The sequence below is a fragment of the Delphinus delphis genome, chromosome 4, assembly GCF_949987515.2.
Source record: "Delphinus delphis chromosome 4, mDelDel1.2, whole genome shotgun sequence".
Lineage (NCBI taxonomy): Eukaryota > Metazoa > Chordata > Mammalia > Artiodactyla > Delphinidae > Delphinus > Delphinus delphis.
In genome coordinates, this window is record NC_082686.1 from 112,238,724 (window position 1) to 112,255,752 (window position 17,029).

The window sequence follows — 17,029 nt, forward strand, 5'->3', positions numbered from 1 at the left end:
TGTTTCCCTTGAGAGGTAGGGCTGACAGAAGTCAATAATAGATTGAAAAGGAAAGAGAGGAAAAAGAAAAAGCTACCCCGTTTTCGGGACACTTTACTACTAACTGCCAGAAAACAGGTCTAATAAACACCAGCTCTGTGATCACTACATGGTGCCTGGTGATCTCAGCGTGTGTACTGCAGCCACCCTGGTGGCCCCTGGGAGCTCACAGCCAAGCCAGGGTGTCTGTCTTTCCCTTACTGGCCAGAGGGATTGGTGACCAGGAAGCAGGCCCTTGGGGTCTGAGATGTGCATTTATGTTTGGGGTAAGGGCTTTGCCAAAGCTGTGTGAGCCCGCAGCAGAGTCTTGGGAAAGGCGCTGGCCATGTATCTGGGCCCAGGGGCAAAGGGACCTGCAGGAGGGCTGAGTGTTGGGGCCAGAGGGGTTGAAGGGAAATCGGCCAAGAGTGTCAACACGGAGGCCTGAGGGGAGACGGAGAAGAAGGGTGGGGAGAAAGGAGGGCAGGCAGATGAGGTTGGAGGGTGGGGAAGGAGCACGGAGGAAGAGGGAAGAAGGAGGTGGCCGGGGAAGGCTTGAGGAAGGGATTAGGTTTGGCTACTGGGTCAACATGGCCTGGGAAGACCCTGGAGGTAGAGTGCTATGGGAAGAAGCTGCGTCTCAGGGTTAAAGTGATGAGTAGGCAGATGACTTCACCCCACCCAGGTGGCTTGGGGTCATTCAGGTAGAGACTTAGCATCAGGACACCTGAGGTCTGCGCCTAGCTCTGCCACGAGCTGCGTCCTCCTAGCAGACCTCTTCCTTCTCCAAGCCGTGGGCTTGGCAAAGGAGCCCCGGGCTCCTATCACTGATATTTACAGTCATAAGTAACTTCAAGAACATAAGGGCCACTGTCCAGTCACCCTTCTGATTCACCATTTTTTTCTTTTTTTGATCTGCAGAAACTTTAATGGACACCAGGACGGCTACCGCAGAGCTGGGCTGGACCGCCAATCCCGCATCAGGGGTGAGTTTCAGACCATCCATCCTTCAATCCTGATGAGTAGTCGTGGGAGCAGAGCCTGACTTGCCCGTTTGGGACGTGGAGTATAGGCGTGAATGGCTGTGTCCATGGTCCATCCACAGAGAGGCAGGAGCAGGGCCTTCAGACCTGAGCTGCTCCCTGGTGTGGAGTTGCAGACCATCAGGTGACCAGGGCCTGTGTGGGACTGGGGCCAGTGGCTGCCAATAGCTGGGCTCTCAAGCCAGTGGTGATGGGGCAGACATCCGTGCCACCCATGGGGCTGCAGAAAGGCAAGGGCATGAGGGGGAGCTGGAGTTCAGAAGGGCCGAGGTTCTCTTTCACCTGACATTTCCTTAGAGAGATGTTCTGTATTCATTTGTTCAGTGCTCATGCAGCTGGCCAGACCCTGTAGCTACAAAGATGAAACAGCCTTGAGGAGCTCATGGCCTCCTGTGGGATCCACCATGTTCATGAATGAGCTGAAATGCATGTCTCCTTTGTGGCAGTGGAGAGGTCGACAGGCAGCTGTGGGCACAGCGCTGGGAGTGAGGCACTTCAGAGGGAGACGTGAAGCCTTTATAGAGAAGGTGCACGCGAGCTGGGTTTTGGAGAGGGAGTAGGAGTTCGACAGGTAGTGAATGGGGAACTGGAAAGATATTCCAAGTACGAGGAATAGCTGGTTAAAAGGGATGGGGTCACGAAAAGATGTAAGAGCAAGAGTCTGTGTGTCTGGACCAGGCAGGGTGTGGGCAGTGCTGAGGTTGGGCTGGGGTGTGGATTGGCTGGGGCACAGGGTGGGGAACTGCGACTGCCGTGCTGAGCTAGCAGTTTGCATTTATCCTATAGGTAATGGACGGATCTTGTCATGCTTGCTGACAGGATTGTAGGGAACAGTTGAGAGAAAGACCTTTAAGAGGTTCTTTGAGCTGTCTCAGATGGGTTGGAAGCGTCAGATCAAAACGGGATACTTAGGACAGTTGGAGCAAAGCTAAGCAGGAGGTATTGGCAGCGTTTGGCAATGGATGGACTGCGGAGAAGAGAGGCAGAGAGAAGAGTAGGGAGGAGATTCGCATCCCTGGCTTCAGTGATGGGCTCTCTGAGGGGCCTAATCACGAAGGGAGAAGGCAGGAGGAGTGCGTGAACACTTCATCCCAGCAAGGGGGTGAAGCTGGCAGGGGTGGGGTGGGCTAGGCCCCCTTAGCTGCCCCACACCTCCTCTCTCCTCCCTGCCTTTGGTCACCTCCAGCCCAGGGCCTCTCTGCACCCTGGGGTGCACGTCACAGCCAGTCTTAACACACCCACTTCTGCCTTAGGGACACTGGGATTCGGGCCCGAGACAGGCTGTGGCTTCACCCGCACCCTCTCCCCTGGTTTCTCACTTTCACTGCCCTAGGTGCAGGCATCAAGCCTTGGGGCAGGAGGGCAAAGTCTGGCGTGAGCTGTGTTTCCCAAAGCAGGGGTGGGAGCAGGGGCACATCTTGCCCACTCTGACGAAGTCCAAATCCTGCTGGGAACACTGTGGGCCACTGGGGAACACTTCCCGCTCCCAGTAGGGACTTTATGCAAAGCCGACGAGGTGGCAGCTCTTCAGGTGGCCTGGACATTAAGAACTTGCCACTCTTTTACAAGTGATGTTGTTGCTTGAAGGTTTGCATGTTTTCTCACGAGGCAATGATGTGATTTATGGTTCATTTTTCCCTTGATTTTTGTACACACCACCTGTCTTCTTTAAACTTCTCATCTCCTTTCCCAAGGAAGATCGTCCTTTAGGGAAACATTCAAAGTCAAGAGATGCCTTGTAGAGACAGCAGCTGGCTGGGCTGCTCTCTGCTTACCCTTCCCTGGTTACCAGCCATGCTCGCCGGCCTTGACCTTATTGCTCTCCTCCCAGGGACACACATCCAGATAGTTCTCCTGGCACCCTGAGCAGCTTCTGAGCCTGTCTGGTTTAGGGCGAGGAGCCGGAGGGTCAGGCAGGCCCTTGGCCTGGGCGAGAGGGTGGATCGAGGGCTACACTTCCACCCAAGCTCTTGCCCTGCCTCCCTGTGTTCTCGTCCCTGGAGAGTTGCCTCTGATTCCGTGAACACACCAGTGACTCCCAAGTTTGTCCCTGGCCCAGCTCACATATCCACCTGCCCTGTCTTTCATTGGCTGCTCAGCGTGGCCCAAGCAGAATTCACCATCCTTTCCTTCCCCCACTGGCACACGCGGGTGCCGTCTTAGCGCAGTGTGAAGGCCAGAAACCAGAGCCATTCTTGACTTTCCTCTTTCATCTTCAGGCCTCAGCTCACTCGGCCCATCCTCGGGATACCTTCCCTGCATCCCCAGCCATGTTAGGTCCTCCATCACAGGTCGTCTCAGGGCCGGGGAGCTTTACTTCACAGCCCTTTTCACAGCTGCAAATTTTACATCTCTCTGTGTTAGTATTGGACCCATCTCCGCCCTTCCCCCACTTTGGCCATAGTGTGGTCTCCATGGTGGCCTGGACTCTATTCGTTCACCATTGGACACTGGCGCCTAGTTCACTACGTATATTTCAATGTATTATTTGTTGACAGTTCTTGACTTGGGCGAGTGGGGGGCTGATGATGTCGTTCTTGGAGATGAGGACAAAGGAAGAGGGGCACGCTTGGTGGAAGGAGGCCGAGCTCATGAATCTGAAGTGCCCCTGGGCACCCCTGGGGAGGGGCCCATTAGCATGTGACTCCAGGGCAGGGGAATGAGAATGCAGCCTCACGTGTGGGAGGCGAGCCCAGGGAGTGGCTGCAGTCTCCCAGGGAGAGTGTCTGGAGGGAGAAGAGGTGAGAACTTGGGATGGGTGACCTGACTGAAGTGTGAAATAGAGAAAGAGGAGCCTGAAAAGGGCATGAGAAGGAGTGGCCTGGGAGGCAGGAGAAAACCAAGAGGTGGTCTTCTCACAGGAGGAGGCATCAAGGAGGAAGTGGGGCAAAAGTGCTGCTAGGTGTTGAAAGTTTCCACTGGGCTTGGTTACAGGGACCCTATTGGTGACCTGTGCTGATGGCTTCAGAGGGGACCGGGGTCAGAAGCCAGAAATCAGGGTGTTGAAGGGTCAGGGGGAGGTGAGGATATGGAAGCAGCAGCTCATGAGGAGAGAGAATACAGAGCGTGGGGGGCGGAGGGAACGGGGGGCTGTGGGCGTGGGTGCCTTTCAGGGCCCGGGACTCCTTTGCTGTTGAAATGGCAGTGCAGTGACCGGGTGCCTTCAGAGATGGGCATGCTCAGGATTGGAGACAGAAGCCATCAAAGGGAAAAGTCTTTCAACTTCCTATCTTCTCTCTGAGGTTGGAGGGGAGGTTTGGAGAGTGGAGGTGGGGAGTCTTTTTATTTTCTTTTTCTTCTTTTTTCATTTTTATTATCAACAAGCATTGGCCAGAAATTTTAAACAATGTGTGTGATAAAATATTTTCCCCTGCCCACATGCCACTACCACTACAGAGTGGATTGAGAGCCAGGGAGTCGGAGAAGGGAGAATGCTTAAATCCAGAGTAGGACAGTCAGGCTTGAATCCCAGCTCTGATGTTTACTAGCTGTGTGATGTTGGGTGAGTTACTCCACTTCACTGAAGCTTCATTTTCCCACTTGTGAACTGAGTACCATACAAGTTCAGGCATTGTTGATAGCTTTACGCAAGTTATGAGGTAGGGAGTCTTGAGTAGCAGGTTTTAGGAGGGAGGAAAAGGTGTGAAGTAAGTGCCACTGCTGGTGACTTGGAGAGAGGCTGGCCTTGTCTGGAAGGAATGTGGCTGGAATAAGGGCCTAGCTGAGGTTGAGGCCGTGTGTCTGTGACGGCCCTGATCAGGTGTACCTGGCGGCGGAGTCATCCTGAGTTATGTTTGTGCAAGAATGGTGGGTCCGGGGCTTCCCTGGTGGCGCAGTGGTTGAGACTCCGCTTGCCGATGCAGGGGACACGGGTTCATGCCCCGGTCTGGGAAGATCCCACATGCTGCGGAGCGGCTGGGCCCGTGAGCCATGGCCGCTGAGCCTGCGCGTCCGGAGCCTGTGCTCCGCAATGGGAGAGGCCACAACAGTGAGAGGCCCACGTACCGCAAAAAAAAAAAAAAAGAATGGTGGGTCCGGAGGGTCAGGAGCTGAGGACGTTGGCAGCAGGGGGTGGGCTTTTGCAATGTGGCATCGACCCCACGAGAAGAGTGAAGCCAGGACGGACTGACCATGTAACAAAGTATGGGGGGCCCAGTTGAAGGTCTTGGTGAGACTGGAGGAGGACCAGAGGCTGTGGCCTTGAGTCAGGGCTTAGATTTAAGACAAACAGAGTACTTCTGGGTGATGAAGGGGTCCAGAGAGTGGGTCCAGGGCCGGGCATTTGAGAAGCCAGGAGGGTGGGTGGGTGGTCCACATCTTCTTGGGATCCAGTGGGGAAGGAAATCGCCCCCCCCCAACCCCAGAAAGGGGACAAAGGCCTCAGATGGTCCCTGCAGTCAGGATACCATGCATGCGTAAGATGTTGAAGGGTGGGCGGACATTGTTCTGGTAGCCTGTGGGTCTCCAGGGAACTGGGTTGGCCTCATCCAGAAGAGGCACCATGATTCTGCCAGGGGGCACAGCTAGCATTTCAATGAACCCTATCCACAGTGCACTGTCAGTTAGGTGGGCTCCCCAGAGGGAGACCAAGAGACTTCCTTTTATGGGGTCAGTAGGTATCTTCACCCCTGTACTTGAGGACTGCTAGATGTGGGAAGGAGTTGGACTGCCCACCCACACATAGCCCGCAAATTGTTTTCAGCTATATTGCTGGAAAGTGGATTATAATATTACGTGTCAAAAGCAGAAAGTATTTCTGCTCAAATGGCAAAATGTTGCTTTATAATCTAATTGCAGCTTTAATTTAAAGCCTTTAGTTTTAACCGGAATCAGAGGCCACCTGGTGAGCAGAGGGAGAAAGTAACAAATACATTTCTAAAGTAACAAATGCCAGGGAGGGGCTGAGGTACCATCAAAGGGCATCCTGGGACCCTTACCCATAACCCTGCTGACCTCACCCTCCTCCCTCAGGCTGCCTTCAGTTACCTCTCCCAAACCCTTGTTTCCAGCCCTGCTCCAGAAGGGTCCTGACCTTCAATTTCAGGAGCTCTGGGCAGTGGGGGAGCTCCGAGAGGTCCCGTGGTCAAGCACTCGGTGCTGTGCTCAGCCACCGGCAGAGCTCAGTAAGTGCTAGTCTCCGTGCTTGCATGGTCCATCTTAGCAGTCCGCGCCAGTTCCTAGATGCTGCCTGGCCCTCTCTCCATTTTCCTTTTCCACTGCCCTCCCTCCTTGCATCACTCTCTGTCCCTCAAGTGTCAGCTCCGTTCTCCTCCCCTCAGGGAGCCCTCCTGGACGCCCCTCCCCACCAGGACTCTGTGGTAGGGGCCCTCTTCTTAAAGCAGAGGGCTTGGTGCTGACTTCTAATGTACTGTCCATAAACCTGTGTTGATGTGTGCTTTCTCCCACCGGCCAGAGAATGGAGTGGCTTCATCTCTGTCCCCGGTGCCCAGCACTGGTCCAGCAGAGGACAGACTCCAGTAAATGTCTGTTGGCCAAATAAATGAGGAAGGACTGAAGCATTCATGATACTTCCCTGCATCTTCAACCCAGGGTTCTGAATTTAGGAGATGCTCAATTTAGGTTTATTGTAGCCCAATAAAATGCTTGTTGTAGGCCTCTCAATACCCAATTGATTGTCCATATCTTTTTAAAGACGTTAGTTAGTGATGCAGATGGAGCCACCTCTCCTGAGATGAGCATGAGAGAGGAGACGAGGACACCCACCAGAAGGTCCCAGTTGCTTTCAGACACTGGCTGTGATGGATTAGGAAGGTGAGCCTGGGTCCCTCTGATAGTGAGGCTTCTTCAGCTTGCTTGCTGGAAATCCAAGCAAGCCCTTTTACTTTCACAGTTTTGCCAGGGCTCACTGGCTATTTGCATGTGGGCGGCCAGTGGCCTCTGCATGTGTAGGTTTCTGTGTCTGTGGGATGTGTGGCCCCCGTGTGACCATCTACAGATCGTGAGTTATCTTCAAACAACACTCCACGGGCTTTCAGACTCCAACTCCATCTGTGCTGCCCTTTGAAACCACCTTCCCGGCCCATGACATGCTCTGTTCTCTACTTTAATATTGGCAAAGGAGGACAGTCAATGGGAAGTGGGGGAGGTTGATAGAAGAAAGATGGAAAAGGAATCTGGAGCCAAGCCTGATGAGCCTTCAGGACGAGCAGGCTGGGTGTGTGCGTGCCTGTGCTCCATGTGTGTGTGCATGTGTGTATAGGTATGTGTCTGTGCATCTGTGTGTATATATATATATATGATATATGTGTTTGCACATGTGTGTATCCAGGTACATGTACGTATATATGTGTGTATGTGTATATATGTGCTTCTGAGTATTTCTATGTGATATACGTGTGTATTTCTATGTGACGTGATGTGTGTGTGTGTGTGTGTGTGTGTGTGTGTGTATGAAGTTAAATGAGCTTATTTCACCTTATGCCTCTGCAAGCAGTTCCCAGAGTTCCAGAAAAATCTTAAATGATGGGAGGATTATTGGACTAAGTAGAGAGCTTCCAGGGAGGCCAGTGTGAAGGGAACAACCTTCATTTGAATGCCTGTGTTTGATAAATTAACTCCCCACACAGGATGCATGCCCATGAGAGCGGTGCATTGGGATCTTCCTCCCTCACAGCCCTCCTTGTTCACGTGGGGACCCTCCTGGCAGCCTCCCGTCTCCTCGTCTGTCAGATCCAGGCACCCTCACCAGCTGCCCACATCCTGGGAATAAGGACAGCACGCACTGGAGAGAAATCCACCCTAATAACATCCCATTCGTTCCAAGGCCAAGCAAAATCAGTTGAAATTTAGCTGGTCTGATGGGTGGGAAGTTTATGGAGCAGCAGTGAAGGCATCAGGCCTTGACATCAAATAATCCGGCTCCCCTTCCCGCTCGGCAGCTCCCTGGCTGTGTGATCTTGGGCCCGTCATGCAGACTCCTTCAGTCCTGGTTTCCTCCTCTGCTCAGCAGAGTGAGGATGGGAAATGTTCCATATATGAAACCATGTCGGTAAAAAGTTTTCCTGGGTAAACACTCAGGAAGTGTTAGCATAGTACGCACCCTCTGGAGGTCTGGATTTTCTCTTTTCTTCCTCTGATGACTCAATCATGCTAATTAAGACAGAAAAGTCTGAGCTAAATTAGGCAAATCCAAGAGACATTTAACTCTGGGCAAAATGATTCTGTGAATGGAGTTGTACGGTTTTTGAATTTCCAGCCATGCCGGTGGCAGGCAGGCAGAGCGGGACAGAGTTGGTCATCCTTTCCCAGACTGGTACCCCTGCCTGGGATTGGGGGTGTTGGACCTGGTTGCTGACTGCTGAGAGCCACACTTTTGTGTCAGTCAGGGCTTCCTGGTGGCCAGGGACAGCAAAGAGTAAGTCAGTCTTAAGGAAGGTATCTTGGCTCATGTAAATGAATGGTCCAGTGGCTGATGTGGCTTCATGTGTGGCTGGTCCACTTCCTTAGATCAATCTCTCTCTTCCCACCCACTTTTTCCTCTCTCTACTCCCCTGGTGTTGGCTCCATGCTGGGCCTCCTCTTGGTAATAAGAAGTCTGCAGAGGCTCCCGCCCCTACAACCACATCCATCCATGTCCCCTGGGGAAGCGCAAGCACTTCCTCCTGGTCCCCCCAGCAGAAGCCCTGGAATTAGCCCTGAATGGGCCTGACTGGATCAGTTTGACTCCCGTGCCTGCCCTGATCCAGTCCCTTCATTCAGGAAGTACTGAGTGGTACTCCCAGGTCCTGTGTTCCAACCCCGTGTTGTGCTGAGCCCACCGGAAGCCTTGGACTGACAGGCTGGCGGGAGTAATTCCCCAGAAGGAATCGGGATGTGGGTACCCGAGAAGTGGGTAGGTGCTCAGCAGAGAAAGAGGAAACCTAACACTGTATCACAGGCCCCATGTGCTTTACAGCCAGGCGTGCATTAATCGTCACAACAGCCCCGTTTTACAGATGAGGAGACTGAGGCACAGAACAGCTGTTAAATTGCCTCTGGTCACATGGCTAGAAAGCGCCAGTGCTAATAACATCCAGCCTGCTCTCCTGCTGACAACCAGGCTGTACCCTCTTTCCCAGTGAAATGCTACAGTGTCTCCAGAGGGTGGCTTCCAAAGGAACTCCCAGCTCGAGTTGCTGGGGGTTCCTTGAATTCAGGTTCAGTATCCAAAAGGTTTTTCTCACAGTTCGGGACATGGGTGGTATCCTTTCCCTGAGCTGTTACCCAGGAATTAGTACTGCTTTCTCCTCTGGGAGGGGCCCTGCCTCCCAGCAGGTGGGCCTCTGCCCTCCCTACTCCCTCTCCCCTTCCCACCCCTCCCCTGCCCTCTTCAGGTAACCCCCTGAGATAAGTCAGAGCTCCCACCCTGGGCCTCCCACCCACTCTTTATCTTTTTCTCTTGCTACCAAAAGGCCTGTAATTAGGAAACATTAGCAGGCTCAAAACAGCTTTCATACCTGAAACGTCCTCTGTAATTGCACTCAGCAGTGCTCTTCTCTGGCTATTAATGTCACTTTTATGAAACAATGAGGAACAAAACACCCCAAGGCACTTAAAACATTTTTTTTTATATAATATGTGTCTTTTAGGAATGGAAGTTTAAAATCACCTGCTTGACAGAGAGAGTGATAGAAAAGGCCTGGGGGCTCAGGACAGAGCCACGGGGGCGGGACCCTGGGGAGGTGGAAGGTGCTCCACGGGGTTCAGACGCTGCTCTGGGAAGTGTGACAGCCCTGGGGTGGGTTGGCCGAGGCTGGTGGATCCCAGGGGAGGAGAGGTGGGCTGGACAAGGGCACAGTTCTGCTCTGTTTCATCTTGTGTGGTTGCTGTCTGTCACAGGGCTTTTATATGAGCTCTTTTCTGTGGGCACGTGTGTGCCTTTGACAGAGAGGTGACTAGAATGTTACAGATGACCAGTGTCATTGGTTAGAATATGAATGATTACATTAAGTAGAATATTAATCATTGCAACTGGTTGCAGAAATGCTAGGGAACCGTTGACCGAAACTGCCTGCCTTGGCCAGGCATGATGATAATTTGGGAGGGGCCAAAAGGAGGGAGGAGACGCCAGTCCCTATGTCGTGCTCTAACCTCACAGAATCCTTCGCTTTGGAATCTATCTTGTCTGAGAGATGCGCGCACCAGGGGAAGGACACTGAGTCAGACCAAATATGGGCCAAGCAAGATGCCTGGCCAGAGACAAGCTGGAAACTAACCGCATTACCATAGAACTGGAGACAGCCAGCCACGTGGCAGAGCAGTTCTGGCTTCCCTTACCCTGCTGCTCTCCGCCCAGGCGCCCCTTCCCAATAAAGTCTTTTGCATTGTCAGTACGTGTGTCTCCTTGGACAATTCATTTACGAGTGTTAGACAAGAGCCCACTCTTGGGCCCTGGAAGGGGTCCCCCTTCCTGCAACAGAAATCCATCGGATATGACTGCGTATATGTGTGTGTGGGTGGAGTGGAGAGAGAGACTGACTGAGGGAGAGATGCTTCTCCAACTTGCTGTGTTAAAGAACTTCGGGAGTTGTGGTGGTTTACCAGAACCTTACTGTCTGGCAGATTGATTTTCTTGCTCTTGGAAATGCCTTGCAGACTCATTCACCAGCAGAGCAGGAGATATCTCTGTCCGCAAACTCTGGGAGGGAACCACAGAGGTCACCCAGCCCCCCTCCCCCTCTCAGAGGCAGGCTTAACCCTCATTTGTCCGGACAGATAGGGGTCTTTTCTCTAAAACCTTCCCTAGAACGGCAAATCCCTGGCACACCCCTTGTCCCAACCCTGGAAACCTTTCTCCCACCAACATGTGAGGCTTAGGACCAGCTGCCTGGTGACAGCTTTTCTCAGGTTGAAGGCTGGAGCAGCCCTCAGGGCCCTGGAAGGAAACGGGGCTCCTGACACAGGCACTAGGATGCAGCTGAAGGGGTTCCGCAGGGGCTCATTGCCCTGACAGCCTGAACTCGCAGCTCCTCACTGGTCTCATAGGTGAAGGAAAGAAATATATTACAGGGGAGGATGAAGCATTAGAAGGAAGGTGAGGCAGAGTTAAGAGGCCTGGAGAAGATGGACAGGAGGAAAACGGATGGAGAAGGGGCGTCAGGGTGGGCAAAAGACATGGATCTTCTGGCTCTGGAAGGACAAGCCGAGCTTATGCGGGAACAGGGAAGCCCTGGGGGTGCACCCTTGGCCTTACCTCCAGCTACGGCCCGAGGGAGAAGAATCCTTTGGCCTGAATCCCACTGTACTTCCCGTAGCATCAAGGAGCAAACCCAGGATTTGCAATCTAATATTCTGGGTTTATTTCCATTTTCCTCTGAGTTCTTTCACTCCTCTGAGCCCATCTTCCCCCTCTGTCACATGGGTAATGTAAGATCTTATTTACAGAGTGGTTGACAGTATAAATTGGCTTTACCTTCTTTGGAAACACCAAAGCTTAGTCAGTACCACTTGCCCTGACTAGTGCTAGTGGTCTCAGTGATTCTTGTCTGAGGGACTTAACTTGCATGGGATGAGGGTAGGAATTGATGGGTGAGGGGGCCCTGAGATGCAAGATCAGATTTCCAGCCTTTCTGTCAGGTTGTGGCTGTTGTGAGAATACCATCAGAGGGTGCACCCTGTTATTACTCATAGCACTTTTATTAGGAATAGTGATAACTACTGCTACCACTAGTTACTGTGAATTAACTACCAGCTGTGTACCAGGCACTGAACATCACTTGTATCACTTCGCTGAATTCTCACCAGGACCCCGCAAGCCAGGGGGGTATTTCTCCCATTTTACAGAGCAGACACTGAGGCTCGGGGCAATGGTCCAAAGTCACAGGACTGCTTAGGGGTTTTGCCGAGACTGACCCCAGGCCTGTCTGGCCACAGAGCTCACTCCTGTACTTGTACTTCTGCCCCTGGATGAGAGTGAGGAAGGGTGAGTCATACATTGTTGAGAAACCAGAGAACAGGGGGGCAAGGAGAGGAAAAGTTTCCCAGTTTTCTACAAAGGGAAAGGGTAGGTTTGAGAGTGAAACGTACACATGTTAAACACCCATGAATCGCTTTTTAAGGCAAGCTGTTTGGGGAGGGGTGGCGCAAGCGCTGTGTGATGTGTGGGGTTTGGGGGTAGAGTAGCAAGTCCAGGAAGAGCCTTGAGGGAGCAGCCCTGTTCCCAGGGCAAGTGAGGCCTGGCCAGGGAGCCAGAGGAGGACACAGGTGGTCCCTGGGGATGGCTGGTTCCAGATAGTGATGGAGGAGCGTGTGGTCAGCTCCCGCCCCCAGGCCTTGGCAAATGCTCAGGAAGTGAGGACTCCTGGGAAGGGAGAGAGGTGAGGGGTCTCCGTGAGCTGCTGTTTCCCATCCAGTGGCCCCCGTGTCAGTTCAGCTGAACCAGCCCCTCCTGCATTTGAGGTGCTCCTCTGCTAATAGAATGGGGGGGCGTCTAGTCATGGCACACCGTCATCTCCATACGTACTGTCCCACTCACCACTCTTCCTGGTGGAGAGAGGCATGCCCAACACATTTCCCAGTGTCACAAAGGACAACCACATGAAAGATGTCACAGTCAAGATTCAGCCTTATCTTCTCAGTGAGAGCTCTGTCTTCAAACTGACATGGTCAGTGGTAATGGTCCACACTTGCGTTTAGGTGTAAATGGGCCACTGTGAGAAACAAGCCAGGGGTGACCCAGGTGGGCAGTGCCTCATGTGGTGGGAACTTCCGTGTGGCTGGCCACATATTCATAGGGACTGACTGCAAGACGCCGGTGCAGGAAAGGCAGCTGCAAGTCACAGGTGATGGTGGTCCCATTGTATGCTGTGCCGGCCTGAGGACATCTTCAGAAATGGGCTTATTCTGGGAGCAGAGTTTTGAAAGGGACAATGGACCCGAAGTGGTGCCTAGTCGGGGGTGGTGCCGAGTGGGGGATGATACCTAGTGGGGGATCCTATTGGGGGTATGGCCTAGAGGAGGGTGGTACCTAGTGGGGGGTGATGCCTAGTGGGGGGTGACCAGTGATCGTGTCATTCAGAGAATGTTGGTGGACCTGGGAACCTCAGCCCAGAAGCAGTCTGAAGCAAAGTCCAGAAGGCAGAAGCACGAGATCAAAGTCCTCCTCAGGCTTCCCAGGACCAAGCTCCAGCAGCCACAGTCCCTCAAAGTGGATCACACACAGTGACCACATTCCCAGAGTTGGGGAGGGGACAGGATGGAGGGGAGTGTGTCCCCTTCCCAGGTCAGATTTGATTTTCCTGCACCCTGAGAATGGGAATGATGCCAGGAGCTCCTCCAGGAAGGCCAGTCTCTTCCTCCCCCGTGGCTTGCTGCCTTGTCTCCAGGACAGCTCCAGCTTGCTATGGCCAGCCTGCCCACACTCAGTCAAAACTCTCTGCACTCATGGAATGAGGAGCCCATCTCCCTGGCCTGTAACCCAGCGTGCTGGCCTTGGCTACGCGTGCTGAGCGGAAATCCCTCCAGGCTGAAGGAAAATGCCATCAGTCTCTCCCAGGGGTAACTGCTCTTCATCAATGGAGCCCAGGCCCGGCAGAGCAGTTCCAGGCCACTAGGGCCTGGGGCCCGCATCTCCCGCCCCTGCCTTGTTCGACAAGGCCTTGTTGGACAGCAGTGGGGACTGCATTCAACCGACAGCTTAAGATAATCACATGTGTGAGGCACTGGGATAATGACAGCTGAATACCCTGCCACCGTTGCCATAGTGACCAGCCAAGCACTGGTTCCCTCCTTTTTTTTTCTTTCTTATTTTCTGGGCCTCCTTGTTATAGTGCTGGCTGGTGGGCGGGGGGGTGAGTTTGGGAAATGGGAAAGAGGAGGAAAGGGGGAGGGGAGACCCAAGAGGGGCAGCCCATTATATGCTCTTTAAATACCCCAGCTGGAGGTGTTTTAAATCTCAACAGAGACAGAGAGAAACAGTGTCTTAATCCCCAGCTCCCTGTGAATTATTTAAAAGGGATCTTGTCAGAAGGATGAATTTGTCACTGTTTCAGTGTCAACAGCAGCAGCAGCTGTCATAATGGCCGAGGACCCCACTCCAGGCAGGGCCTGGTACCAAATGCTGCTTCCTGCTGGAAGTTACAGCGGCCCCGGTGCTGTGGACAGGGAGCCCCCACCCGAGGCACAAGCCTTCAGTGTTTCTCCTGGCGTGCTGACAGAGACTGGGCTGTGAAATGTGTCAGGATGCCGAGATGCAAGCCATCTGGACCTCAGGCCGGCTGGCCTTGCCCTCTGTTAGTGCGGCTCCCATGACCCATAGCCATGGCGTCTCTGTGTAGCGAGGGGCGCTCCCTGGCTGGGAGTGGGCTGACCCACTCACTCACAAATGCTTATACGGCATTTGATGGGTGGGCCTATACCCGAGGGAGGGCACACGGGCCCCACCTGGGCCACAGCCAGCACCCCCAACTACACACACACACACATGCACACCCAGGCATGCATGCACACATGTACATATGCATGCACACATATGCACCCGAGCACATGCCAGAGATGATGCCCAGGTGCAGACAACTAGACAGACAGGAGAGAGTCAGAGTTCATACACATCACGGAGGGAGAGCAAGACTTTCAAGGGAAAATGCCTGGTGCTGAGAGAGAGGTGCTCAGAGGGCTGATAGCCGCGACTCGCAGGGGCCTCTTATTCAGGCTGAAGTACTTCAGGCGCATCACCACGTTTAATCCTCACAGCCATCTGGTGAGGTGGGTACCCTGAGTATCCCTGTGTTAGAGAAGGAAACCGAGGCTCAGGGAGGTTTAAAGACATGTCCATGGTCACGGGGCTGGGTCTGGCTGACTCCAGAGTCTGTGCACTGAACTCCTGAGCTAAAAGCCAGGGGTCACCATGACCTCTGGGGTTCAGGGTTAGGCAGGGTGACAGCAGTGCTTCTTCATCCCAACCCTTTGTTGCTCAGCACAAAAATCTCCTTCCGAGCAACCTGGGTATGTTATGCTTGGGGCCATTTCTCTCACTCCCACCTCGACACCGTATTTCTTGCATTTTTCCACCATCCAAGTTTCCAGAAGGATTTTGTGGAGATTTATAGAGACTGCCTTGGGAAATAATAAGTATGTTTTCCATACTCTAATTCTTTCCATATTCTAATTGCGTCTGCCACCCCTATCCCCTGCTCTTCTGCACCTTACGCACCCTTTGGAAAATGCATCGCTTTGTGCCCTTTCAAGGCTCTGGGCTCTCAGAAGCAGTGGCTGCCCCAAGCCAGGGGCCCAGCTCCTGGGCTTACCGCATAGGGCCATGGTAATGAACAGTGGCCAACGGGTCCTCCCAGCCCAGTCCATCAGGGAGGTAAATGAAGCATGTCGGGAGGTGAGCTGGGGCTCGTGGCCCTTGGGGGAGCCACTGACTACATGGCTGCCTTGCTTGGTTGGTGTACTAAATGGTAGATCCCTCTGGGCTTGTAGGAATTTATGCCCCACGGACCACATTTTACATTTTAATTAGCCCTCAAGCTTGTCTAATATCCAAACTCTTTCAGGCTTAGTTTACTGTCTACACTGGAGCTGTGTTCTTGGGATCCAGGTTGATTGGAGGTGGTGGCTCCAGCCCTGCCTGAGCCATCTGCTGTCCTGAAGAACCTCTGGCTTCCTGTGGGCTCTGTGAAGTCGCGTGTGGCTCAGGCCTCAGTGGGCTTCTCTTCCTGTTCAGAGAGCAGCCATCTCTTACTGGGAGCCTGAAAGCAGGTCTTTGGACTTCCCCTGATTGAGCAGTGCCATGGGAGTCAGGGTCCTAACAGGGTGTGGTGATGGCAACTGTTTGCAGAATAGCAGGTTCCTCCAAACAAAGGTTTGCGCCCAAATGCAAGCTGAATGGGAGCAAAGCCTGTGATGTGTGTCCAATTTTGTCTCCTTGTGGTCTGGTGGCTGACAGTGGCCCAGGGATTGCCTGGCTGAGGGAAGGGGGCGCATGCTGAAACCTGCCCAGAGGCAGCCCTGGAGATTCCGGGAGGCATGGGGAGAAGGCTGCTGGCTGTCCCTCTGGGTCCGTAAGGAGACCGAGTTCAGCCCTTTAGTCCCTGCATTTTCTGCTGACGGAAGGGTAGAATTATTTATCTAAAATGGAGGAGATGATTTCCACACCCTGATGCTCAGGTTAACATAACAGCGATGCTGCTGCGGATAGTAATGATAATAGTTGGTACTTAGTGAATGGTAGTTACTTGCAGGCTCAGTGCTAGGTGATTTCTTACCTAGGTGATGATCTTTGAGTCCTCGTGACACCCTGCAGGGTAAAGAGTGTTTTGCAGATGAGGAAACTGAAGCTCAGAAAGCTGTGTGTGGTTGCAGAGCTGTAACTGGCAAGGGTGGGGTCTGCCTGCGCCCGGCAACCTGTCCTGCCTCCCCTCCTCCCACTTTCCCCCTGCCCTATGCCACTTGACAGCCACCCCGGCACCCTGGCTTTCTCGGCAACATGCCGGCAACACTCTTGCTCCAGAGAAGTCTGTTCTTCTTCCCTGAGCCTGAGGTGCTGCTCCCACATGTGCCCTCCAGGCTGGGGGCCCCTGAGTGTCATTCCCATCTCTACCCAAAAGGAGACCTCTGATGATCCCACTGCCAGCTGTCACTCGCTAACCCCTTACCTGCTCCTCAGTAGTATTTAACACTGTTCAACTTTATGTTATTAATTTGTTTGCTTGTTCATCTACTGGTTTGTTCCCTTAGGTTATCAGGCCCATGGGAGCAGGGCTTTGTCTCTTAGTCACTGCTGTGTCACCAACACCTAAGACCACTACTTGGGGATGTAGTAGGTGCTCAATTCTTTATTTTAAAAATGAGTTAAATAAACTGGGTTGGAAACAAATCAGAATAGCCTCTTGTTAGACTAATAGAGGCCAAAATGCCAATTTTGATGATTTCTGTCCTCATCTTAAATAGCAGTGTCCAGAGGAGCACCCCTTCCTGGACGGGTCCTGTAGAGGTGGCTTATTCTCAGCAATTGCTATGATGCAGCA

The 17,029-nt window shown here is 53.0% G+C and overlaps 1 protein-coding gene across 1 annotated transcript in view; it reads left to right on the top strand.

Annotated features, from left to right (window-relative positions):
• The first annotated feature begins 608 nt into the window (after positions 1-608).
• The window catches only part of EPHB1 (EPH receptor B1), a 291,623-nt gene continuing 275,202 nt past the window's right edge, over positions 609-17,029 (top strand). Inside the window, exons 1-2 of the mRNA XM_060010164.1 lie at positions 609-630; positions 940-1,004. Coding sequence (XP_059866147.1) covers positions 609-630; positions 940-1,004 — 87 coding nt within the window. The remainder of the gene's footprint in view (positions 631-939; positions 1,005-17,029) is intronic.